We start from the raw sequence: 12072 nt of genomic DNA, 5'->3' as shown, positions 1-12072 counted from the left end.
TGCATTGAGAGACATAGTTTGGATTTACGATGAAATGATGAAGCCAAACAGTTGCTGCAGTTGTGACTTCGGTCCCCAACAGAACTAATTAACACTTGAATCTTTCAAGTTTTCTCATTGTGAAAACATGCACGTTATTCTCTTGAGCCATCAGGAAGCATGTCCTTTTGTTATTCCCTTGTCTTCTTCTTATAATAAATAATCTGTTGCCTTTTTCATTTAACTATCTCTTATGAGAGTAGTTACATTGAAATAATTCACTGGGATAATAATGAGTAGGAGCTATGATGAACAATGATCATAACTATGTTACGTTAGTCCTGCTGTGGTTGCAGTTTTATGAGTGTGGGGTTTTATATGCAGAATAGCATTAGCATGCATGCCTTCCTTCTACCTATGGAAACACATACAGAAGTATAAATTGTCAGTCCTTAAGAGACTTAATTGAGAAGTGATGTGGTGCCCAACAGTCAACAAATATTTTCAGTGTTTCTTGTGTGCTGGATACTGGGCTAGAGAAATAGTGAATGACAAAAGTTTAGTGGGAGAAAGTTGAAAGCAATACAAGGCGTATACTGGGTAGATACAAGGCAGTCTGAGAGAGGCAGGCATTGACATCTGGAGGTCAGGGTGGGAGACTACCTCTTGTAGTTGTAGGTGGAGGTGAGAGATGAAATGTCATATTTGAGGATCTGTTTGTTGGCCGTTGTTTTTGTAACACAATGGGTGCTGAAGAGGGTGAAGTGTTACAAGCCTCTAACAGGGAAATTTCAGGCTCTGGGGTCATGAGACCTGCTTTCATATCCTGCCTCAGGAACTAAATAACCAGAGAATGATGGGCAAGTCACTTTTCCTTCCAGAACCTTGTTTTCAACAATAATCTATTAACTCATGAAATTGTGGTAAGAAATTTTGTACACTTTCCAGTGCTTTTTCTGTTCGTTGTCAAGTGTGCCTCAGTCAAAAAACTTGATTTTAGAGCTTGTAAAATCCACGACCCTTAAGTCAAGCATCATTCTGGATGCTCAGATGGGATCTGAAATAAGCTGTAGACTGGAAGTATTAGTAGTTACTGGAAAGGAAGGAAGAAGAAGGGTGAGCTATACTAGTTCAATTAACCTCATAGGTGGGTTTCATATAAAGTTTCTTACCATTGATGAGTTTCCTCTAACTTTGCTTACTAAGTTCTAGTACTCTGATAGTGTGGTTTGAGAGCTATACATTTACCCCAAGAGGTTTAAAGTGCTTTATAAGCATAAATGATTTTTTGGTCACTAAGTTCTTTTCTTTTGTATCCCATCTTCATGCCTTCATTCTTTTCGTATGCCTGGAATGTACTTTCTATTTGCCTCCACCTCTTAAGATTCTTGGCTTCTCTTCACTTAACTGAAGCTCCATTTCCTGAGAGTCGTTTTGAGCTAGGTTGTGAAATATTGTTGAAACTGGGAAATTACCTGATAAAAACTGTGTGTGTGTGTGTGTGTGTGTGTGTGTGTGTGTGTGTGTGTTGTCAGTTGTGTTTTTGGATGCACGAGCTCCTCTTCTTTCTCAAATTTTCTATAATATGTTGTCATGGTCCTAGCAATAGTCAGAGTATCCCTTAATCTTATCCCAGTAATGGTATAGGTGTAAATCTCATTCTTTTTTTCTGCTTTCTTTCAGGTCTTACAGATGAAAAAGTGAAGGCCTATCTTTCTCTTCACCCCCAGGTACTTGATGAATTTGTTTCTGAAAGTGTAAGTGCTGAGACAGTTGAAAAATGGCTGAAGAGGAAAACCAACAAACAGGAAGGTAAGATTTGGCGTAAGATTGAATGGGAAATTATTCAAATAGAACAAGCATTGTCTTGTTTTCGTTTTGCTGACATTGCAAAAGAAGAGACCTCCACTGCATATACTTACCATAAGGCTCATACCACAAAATAAACCTACTTATGTACAAATAGTTTTGAACAGCTACTTACACATCAAATCAGGGTTATTTTTTTTTTTTGAATGAAGCTGTTAAACTTTAGAAAAAATTAGTTCAGTCATGGAAATATAGTGTGGTGTGTTGGGAAAAGCAAGCACTACATTTCAAGTTAGAAAAGTTGGGTTTGAATTCTGACACTGCTGCTTACTGCCTTTTTGACACTGGGTAAACCAGTTCACTCCTTGAGGGCTCATTTTCCTTATATGTAAAATTAGGGGATTGGAATAGGTAAACTCTAATCTATTTTTCTAGCTCTAAAGTTTATAATCCTTTTGTATCACTTGTAAACTCTTGTGGACCTTAATCTCAATTCTCACCAGTGAATTGGGTCCCTCGAGGGGGAGCTTTCTAAGGGTCTTCTCACAGAGTTGTGAGATTCTGTCACCTCAAGTTCTCCTCAATGTCAGTTATCAGGGATGAAGACTCCAGTTTCATTTAAATAGTTTACATCAGTCAGCTTTGATGAAGGGATGGATGCTGGGAAGGTATATCAAAGACAAAAGTTAGACCATGCCCTCAAACTGGAGACACCAGTTCCTATAGCCCTCAGGGCTACCCTAAGCTCTGGGGAGAATGGTCTCAAACTTAAAGCATTTGCCAGAGAGCATTCATTCCACTTCCAAACATGGCATAGTCTGTTGTCTGCAGTTTGTTCTCCAGGTCTGCGTTGGTAACAAACTCTGGTAGGGAACCCTGTTCTGGACCATTTGCAGGTCTCCTGACCTTTGGAGGCTCACAGATTCATAGGTTGTTGTATCTACAAAACTGCTTCACTTAGGCATATGCTGATGGTTTCATACTGACTTTAGTAGGGAGGATGGGCCACTAGTGCTTCCTCTTTCTTTCCACCAGGAGGCTTATAGAAGTTCTTAATTTCTCACTTGGATCCAACCAGACAGGAAAGAAAAATGAACTGCTTCTGTTGGAGTCTTTGTATGCACACACAATTCTACTTCTACAGCCAATAAAAAAGACAAACGCTAAAATGGAAACGGTTGGCAAATGTCTTCATATTCTCTGAAGTTGAGAGGTGGTACCCCCAGTTCCTTATGTCCATTACTTCGGGAAGCAAGCTCATGCAAACAGATAGAAAGCATTGTTGTACAATGAAATCTAGGGAAAAAAACAAAATCTCATGTAATCCTACCTGATGATGTGTTTGAGGTGACTATTTTGTGATATGTAATGAGTCTTAAACCTGATTTTGTTCATTGTTTTTAAGTGTTAGGCATACTATTTCTTTGTATATGTTGTTACCTGAGGCAGTGCACCCTGCAAATAACAAGCCAAAAAATACACCAAAAATCCTTTTGTGTGTTGTATACTAGGATGGCACATTGATCTGTTCCTCAACATCTCCATGTACCATCTGAGCTCATTGTCAGCCATATGGCATTACCATCTCAGAGCAATGGCCCTGTTTTCATCTGACCTGAAGTGAAAAAGGAGAAGGCAGAGACAGATATTTGATTTCTCACTTCCAAATATTTGTTTCTTCCTCTGTGGAGAAAATTAGAGGTAAAGGGTTAACATCCTATTTGAATTGAACAGCAGCAATACCTTAAACTATGTATTTGAATATCACTTGTTAAACTTCCAAGTACTTCCAGAGTATAATGTGGTGTAGTGAAAGGAGCCCCTGTTTTGGATTCAGGTGCTAATTGTGGCTCTCACTGCCCCTTATTATTTGTGGACCACCATTGTGTCATTTGTAGAATAAGGTGGGTTGGATTAGATGATCTCTAAGGCCTCTGATAGCGTGGCACCTATGTCATTTTTAATCTCATTTTATCCTCCACATTTATAATCTTCTGGCATTGCCCTGTGAGCTGGCTAAAGCAGGAATTACCTTCATTTCACAGATGAGAATAATGAGATCCAAGGATGTCATATAACTTTCTTAAGGCCATGAAGCTGATTGGATACTACATCAGAGGCAGAATTTATATTTTCTGACTCTTGTTCTTGTGCTATTTTAAGTACCTCTATAATTAGAATGTAAGTCAATGGAGGTAATAAAATATGATTCATATAAATTTTATTTCCATGCATTTTAGGGGAATATACCTTTAGTGTTAAGAAACATATGGTTTAGTTTATGCTATTTCCATTTATAAATGCTCATTTATTTCTGGAATTTATAAAAATCTGTTATAATAAAATACATATCAATCAGCTAATCAACAAGAATTTCTTAAGTGCTTACTCTATATACCAGGCACTGAACTAAGGACTATAGAGCATAAAAACATAAAAGTGAAATAGATTTTATCTTAGCTTGTTGTTATTTAGTCATTTTAGTTGTGTCTGCCTCAGAGACAATTTGTAGCTTTATAAGCAAATATATTAAATACGTACAAACTAAATACAAGGCAGCTTTGATAGAGAGGCACTGGGAGCTGGGGGAATTAGAAAAGGTCTCATGAAGGAAAAAGAGCTTGAGTTAGGATTTAAAAGAAGCTAGGCAGATTCCATGAGAGCGTATACTCCAGGCAAAGGCGTGGAATTGGGACATGGCAGGCTGGTTGCACAAGAAAAAGTAAAAGTTTTTTCAGAACTAAGGAATACATGACGGGAATTAAGGTACAGAGAGGCTGGGAAGGTAAGATTGTAGATAGGTTGTAAAGCACTTTGAAGCCAAAGTTTGTTCTTTGCTTTCAGCACAACATCTCTTTTCCCCTACTCAAATAGCCACCACCCTTTGTCTGTACTCCAAAACCCATCCCCTATACGATCCTCATTCCAGTCGACACAGTGATTTTCCTAAAACACAAGGCTGACATCTCCCTGCTCAGTATAAGTTCAGTTACTCTAGGATCAGCTCTAAATGCCATGTTTGGCATTTAATACACTTTATGACATAAGCCCTTATTTCTTTGAAGTCTTCTTAAAAATAATCATCTTCTTTCTACATACTCCAGCCAAGCTGGCTGACTTCTTATTCTTTATACATGATACCCCATCTCCTACCTCTTTGCCTTTGCACTCAGTGTCCCCAATGTCCAGAATGTACTTCTCCTTCACCTTCATATCCTAGAGGTCCCTGGCTTCCTTCAAGACTGCTCAAATTCCACATTTTGAAAAATACCTTTTCTGGTCCTCCTAGCTGCTTATACTTTACTTTTTGCAATAGGCAAATTAGTCAAGCTGGTACCCTGTTAATTAAGGCTTACTGTTGTGTAGATCATTCAACAGTTAACAAAAGGAGGTTTGTTTTCCTATAGCATAGGTGGGTTACTCTACAAGGAGAAAGCCTGGATGCAGCTTGGGTAGATGCAGCTCCCCTCATCATGAAAATTCCTCTGGTTAGAAGAGTAGATTATAGTGACTTCAACAGTATTGTTATTTAGACATGCATGGGCCTCTTTATGTCCATTGGTGAAGTCGCTCAGTATAAACATGCTCAGGGATGCTTGAGCTCTGGCTCTCTTAGCCAATCAAATCCTAAGGACAGCTTTGTTGCCTTTCTAGGATAACCTTGATTAACCCATGTGGTGAGGGAAGGGGGCACCTTAGTCATTAGAAGTGTGCTACCTAGCAAATAATTTTAGTTTGCTTAGTATCTACTCAGCTATATCTTTACATACCTATTTACATATATATGATCTCACTTATTAGAATATAAGCTCCTTGAGGGCTGGGATTGTTTCAGCTTTTTCTTGTCTCTCCCTGCTCAGAATAGTATAGGATTTAGCCCACAGGAAGTTGCTTAATAAATACTTGTGAATTGATTGATTGTTGTTTTCCTGGTTGAACTTCATTTTGATTTAGTTACACAGCCCTTCCAATGCTTCTATGTGGAGAGACAGAGATAACAAAACTGTATCATTATAGAGTATACAGGCTCTTAATGCTTTATTATTGTTGTCCTTTGCTGTCAGAGAGGATCGAGGATCAAAATAACATTATTATGCTAGAGTCAAGTTTTAATGTGTCAGACTTTGATGGATCACACCAATAGGAGCTCAGAATGCTCTACACAGGTCTGGTATAAATAGTCTATGTGAACATTTGGGGTGGCTACTCTGAATTTGCACATCCTGTGTTTCCTTTGAGCTGTTTCAGTTCTGCTTTGCTCAAAGAGCACAGCACCTTCTCTGATTTGGGTACACCATGCCAAACAGTCCTGTGCCAGTGTGTCACATCACACATCAATTCCAAAGTTCTTGAGAGAGACTTTGAGAGTGTCCTTGTATCGTTTCTTTGACCACCATGTGAACACTTACCCTGTGTGAGTTCTCCATAAAACAGGGGAAGAAGTGAGGCTGGTGACCTGTACAGCCCTCCCTCGCTCCAAACAAAGTCAGGTGCAAGTCATGTCATCATTTCTCTGATGGCATGGTCTTCTTCAGCAATGAAGGATGAACACAATCCTGGGAGTAGATGCAGCTGGCTGAATGGGGACCCAGCTAGTTGGGCTGAATGGGGACCCCAGCTAGTTGGGCATCTCAACTCAACTCCTCCTCTCCTGTCTGCCTCCCCCTCCCCTTCCTTCTCCTCTCCAAAGGAAGGTAAATTTGGATGACCAAAAGCTGCCCAGTTGACTTGAGACTCTCCTCTCCTCTTTTCTCTTCGAATGTGCCTTGCCTCACCCTAAGTGAGTACCTGCAAACACTTTGTCCTAAAGGGCCCAAGATCTCCCAGTGCATCCTGGGTCTTCTCCAGTCATCCTGAGGAATAGCAGGTCACTTCATTCAGATGGCTCTGCAGGAGAAATGAGGCTGGTGACCTGCATAGCCCTTCCTCACTCCAAACAAAGTCAAGTGCAAGTCATGCCATCATTTCTCTGATGGCGTGGTCTTCTTGGGCAATGAAGGATGAACACAATCCATAAAACCGTCTTTTTGGTAAGCATAAATTTTGTACGTGAACAGTGTGGCCAGACCATGGGAGTTGTGTTTTCTGAAGCAGAGTTTGAATGCTTGGCAATTTAGTTAAAGACCTCAGGTACCTTATCCTATCAAGTGATCTTCAGAATCTTCTTAAGAAAATTCAAATGGAAGTGATTCAGTTTCCTGGCATGGTGCTGGTATACTGTCCAGGGTTCACAGGCATACACAATGAAGTCATTGGGGTGTAGGGTGTATTCAAGTCCATTGTGATGGTTGCTGAGCCCTTTTTACCTGTTCCACCCAACACTTCCCTGTGGCTCCAAGAAGCTCTAGTAATGCTTTGTTACCTAATTCTTTAAAGTATAAAATTGGCAGTGAGAAGAGGGCTCTCTTAGAAGAGGGCTCTTTACCAGAGTGATAACAGAAGATACAGAAGAAAGGAAACTTGAATTTGATAGCCTTTGCTCAGTCAACCTTGTGTGATACCTGAATTTCTGATTAGAGTCCTTCATGAATCATCCTCATTCCCCAGAAAAATTAAGACTACTTTCTAAGGTTAGAGAATTTGAGATCTTTGAAACTATCAGTCACTTGATGAGTAACAATTGAGTCCTTGGGGTTCAGGGAAGTTGTTGTTGTTGTTGTTGTTTTGACATTGTTATTTTTTTTCATGTAATTGGATAGGAATCACATGCCTATAGATTCTTAGTGGTGGAGGGATAATTTAGGTGAAATGAAGCATGTGATTTCATTCAGATGGTCTCCTGCCCTGCAGTTTGAAAGGGAAGGGAAAGATTATTCTTCATGTTTCACTAATTTATAAGATGGGGGCACATCTTTATATTTCCCATTTTTCTCTTAGTCTAGAAGGATGCAGAAAATTCTTTAGCACATTTAAAGGAGCAATTACGCTTGTAAATCACATAACTCGACAAAAAACAGTCTGACAACTCTATGCCAACCAAGAATTGCTGTCCTAATGTTAGGAGCCAATAATTATTGGAAAAAAAAAGTGAATGCTAAATTAGGAAATCAAAAGATAATTGGAATAATGGGCATGGCCTTGGAGTACAAAATGAAGCAAGGCAGAGACAGAGACAAATAAGAGTTTGGTCAAGATAACTCACTGGTAATAGCAAACATCTTTTTCGGTAATTCAAAAGGCAACTCTATATGTGGACATCATGAGGTGGTCAACACTGAAATCAGATTGATTATATGTTTTGCAAACAAGGATGGAGAAACTTTATACAGTCAGTTAAAACAAGACCTGGAGCTTACTGTGGCTCAGATCGTGAGCTTCTTGTTACAAAATTTAGGCTTAAATTGAAGAAAGTAGGGAAAAACATGAGAGTATGTACGTATGATTTAAGTAATATCCCTTATGAATATGAATTGGAGATGATAAATGAATTTAAGGGATTTGAGTTGCTAGATAGAATACGAAGAACTATAAACAGAGGTTCACAGTATTATATAGAAAGCAGCAGCAACAAAATCACATCCCAAAGAAAAAGAAGAGCAAGGAAACAAAATGGCTGTTGGATGAGGCTTTACAAAAGCTTAGAAAAGAAGGAAAGTCAAAGGTAAATATGAAAGTTAAAGGTAGACCGAACTGAATGTAGAATTTCAGAAAATAGCATGGAGAGATGAGAAGATTTTCTTAAATGATCAATGAAAAGAAATAGAAGAAAATATTAGCAGGGAAAGAAGAGATCTCTTCAAGAAAATTAGAGATATCTAGGGAACATTTCATGCAAAAGTGGGCAGAATAAAAAATTTAAATGGTAGGGACCTACAGAAGTAGAGGTATTCAAGAAACAGGCAGAATATACAGACCTCTATAAGACAGATCTTAACATCACTGATAACCATGATGTTGTGGTTACTGACCTAGAACAAGACATCCTGGAGTTTACATTGATTGGCTTATGGAGGTGATGAGATTCCAGTTGATCCATTTAAAATGCTAAAAGATGGTGCTGTTAAACTGCTTACACTTAGTACACCAGGAAATTTGGAAAACTTAACAGTGGATACTAGATTGGAAAGGAACAGTTTATGTCATAATCCTAAAAGAAGGACAGTACCAAAGAATGTTCTAATTGCCAAACAATTGGACTCATTTCACACACCAGGAAGGTTATGCTTAAGATTCAGTAAGGAGGCCTCAGCAATATGTGAACCAAGAATTACCAAGAACAGACTGGTTTTCAAAGAGGCAGATGAACAAGAGACCAGAGTCAACATTCTCTGGATTATGGATAAAGGAAGGGAGTTCCAGAAAAAAAAAAATCTACTTTTGCTTTGACTACACTGAAGTCTGTGACTGTGCGGATCACAACAAAATGTGAAAAGTCCTCAAAGAGATAGGAGCACCAGATCATCTTACTTATCTCCTGAGGAACCTGTATATGGGTCAAGAAGCAACAGCTAGAATTGAATGTGGAACAACTGATTGGTTTAAGATTGGGAAAGGACTATGACACTTTATTTAACTTATATGCGGAGTACATCACCTGAAATGCCAGGCTGGACAAATTGAAAGTTAAAATTATGGTTGCCAGGCGAAATATCAATCATCTCAGATATGCAGATGATACCACTGTTATTGCAGAAGGTAAAGAAGAATTAAGCCTCTTGATGAGAGTTAAAGAGGAGAATGTAAAAGTGGGCTTGAAGCTTAACATTTAAAAAATAAGCTTAAGATTATGACAACTGGTCCCATAACTTCCTGGCAAATAGATGAAGAGGAACCAGTATCAGATTTTATATTCTTTGGCTAAAAGATCACTGCAAACAGTGATTGCAGCCATGAAATTAAAAAGCACTTGCTCCTTAGAAAGGAAGCTATGACAAATCTGGACAGCATACTAAAAAGCAAAGACCTTACCTTATCGACAAAGAGCCATTTAGCCAAAGCTGTAGTTTTTTCAGTAGTAATGCATGGCCATAGCAATTGGACTATTAATGAAAGCTGAGCTCTACAGAATCAATGCTGTTTCAGGAGATCAGGGACCTTTCCTGGGTCAAGACCAGAGCAGAGACTAACAGAGTCACACCTCTCTTAGGATAAAATCACCTTGGAAGCACCCCCAAAGTTGGAAACAGAACCCCAAAACCCACTCTGAAAAAGAAATCTGAAGGTTGGCATAGTGCCTCCCCATCCCCATAAAGTTCAAAGTAAAGAAATAGGATAGGGAAATGAGTAAAGAACAAATAAAGAATTTGACCATGAAAAATGACTACAGTACCAGAGGAGACCAAAACATAAAATCAGAGGAAGGGGACAATGTGCAAAAAGCCACAAGCAAAGCCTTAAAGAAAAATACTAATTGGGTCCAAGGCAGGCAAGAATCCCTAGAAGAATTAAAGAGATGCCTGGTAGAGAATTGAAAAATTAGGAAAAGCAATGAAAGTAATGCAGGAAAGTTATAATAGGAGAGTTAACAACTTGGTAAAGGAGGCACCAAAATATTATTATCTCATGTAAAAAAAATTGGCCTAATGGTGATAGAGGTACAGAAATTCACTGAAGAAAAGAACTTCTTAAAAGCAGAATAGATCAAATAGAAAAGTAAGTACAAAAATTCACTGAAAAAAAGTGATTTATTGAGTAAGTGGAAGCTAAGGCTTCTATGCAACTTCAAAAAAAAATTAAAACGAAGTCAAAAGAATTTTTAAAAATGGAGAATGTTAAGTATCTTATTGGAAAAACAAATAAGAAAATAAATTAAGGAGAGAGAATTTAAGAATTATTGGACTACCTGAAAGCCATGATAAAAAAAAGAGCCTAGACATCATATTGCAAGAAATGATCAAGGAAAGCTGCTCAGTTATCTTAGATCTAAAGGGTAAACTAGAAATGGAAAGAATCTGCCAATCACCATCTGAAAGAGATTCCAACATGAAAACTTCCAGAAATATGATAGCCAAATTCCAGAGCTCTCAGGTCAAAGATAAGCTATTGCAAGCTGTCAGGAAAAAAAAAAAGATTCAAATATTGTGGGGTCACAGGTTCACATAAGACTTGCCAGCTTCTATATTAAAGTAGTGTAGGGCTCAGAATATGATATGCCAAATGGCAAAGAAGCTAAGATTACAATCAAACATAACCTATCCAGCAAAACTCAGTATTATCCTTCAAGGAAATAAGTGGATGCTTAATGAGATAGAAGACTTACAAGCATCACTGATGAAAAGACCAAAACTGAATAGAAAATTTGACATTCAAACAGAAGCCTCAAGAGAAGTATAAAAACATAAACATGAAAGAATAATCATAAGGGAATCAAATGAATTTCAGCTTTTTACATTCTAATATGGAAGAAGAATACATGTAAACTCTTGGAACTTCATCATTATTTGGGTAGTTAGAAGGAGTTTGCACAGAGGGAACAGGTATGAGTCATTATGTTGAGATGATCTCCAAAAAAAACCAAATAGAATCGGTGAGAAAGAGGGATGTACTTGGAGAAGGAGAAAGGGAGAAATAGAATAGGACAAGTGTTCTTATATAAAGGTGGTGCACAAGGAAGAGCTTTTATTGTGGTGAGGAAAACGGGGTGGGAGAGAGGTAGGCAATGCTTGGACCACACTCTTATCAGCATGGGTTCAAGGAGAGAAGAATGAAAGAAAATATATATTTATATATATGTTTTTATACTTACATATCTAAAATATGTTATATATATATGTATGTATGCATGTATGCATGTATATACACACATAGAAATCTATCTCACCCAAAAGGGAAATAGGAGGGGAAGATATGGGGATAAATTATAAAGGGGAGGACTGATTAGAGGACAACATTGGTAAGACGCAAAAGAAACTTGAGGAGAGATAGGACAGAAAGAGAGACAGAAAATGACAGACTGGAAATGATGATAATGTGAATGTGACTAAGATGAGCTAATCCATAAAATAGAACTGGATAACAGAATGGATTTGAAATCAGAATCTAACAGTATGTTGTGTACAAGAGACACAGGACCGAAAGACACACACATAGCAGAAATGAAGGTGAAGAGAGCAGAGGTGGCAATCTTATCTCTGACAAAGCAAAAGTAGAATTAAACCTGATTGAAAGAGATAATCAGGGAAGCTACATTTTGCTAAATTGTGCCATAGACACTTTACTAGACACAACATTTTTATAGCAAGTTTCTCTGATTAAGGCCCATTTCTCAAATATATAGGGAAGTGAGTCAAATTTATAAAAATAAGAGCTATTCTCCAGTTGATAAATGGTCAAAGGATATGAAAG

The 12072-nt window shown here is 38.1% G+C and overlaps 1 protein-coding gene across 5 annotated transcripts in view; it reads left to right on the top strand.

Annotated features, from left to right (window-relative positions):
• Positions 1-12072, top strand: part of PDE10A (phosphodiesterase 10A) — a 435545-nt gene that overhangs the window by 161141 nt on the left and 262332 nt on the right. For all 5 annotated transcript variants that reach the window (XR_011974697.1, XM_072643848.1, XM_072643847.1 and 2 more), the window contains one exon: positions 1663-1791. Coding sequence is in view for 4 of the 5 variants with exons in the window: in XM_072643848.1 (XP_072499949.1) it covers positions 1663-1791 (129 nt within the window). In the remaining variant the exon portion in view is untranslated. The remainder of the gene's footprint in view (positions 1-1662; positions 1792-12072) is intronic.

This window comes from Notamacropus eugenii, chromosome 2 (assembly GCF_028372415.1).
Source record: "Notamacropus eugenii isolate mMacEug1 chromosome 2, mMacEug1.pri_v2, whole genome shotgun sequence".
Taxonomy (NCBI): domain Eukaryota; kingdom Metazoa; phylum Chordata; class Mammalia; order Diprotodontia; family Macropodidae; genus Notamacropus; species Notamacropus eugenii.
Note: the sequence above shows the minus strand (reverse complement) of the source record. Positions and strands in the feature narration are given on the sequence as shown.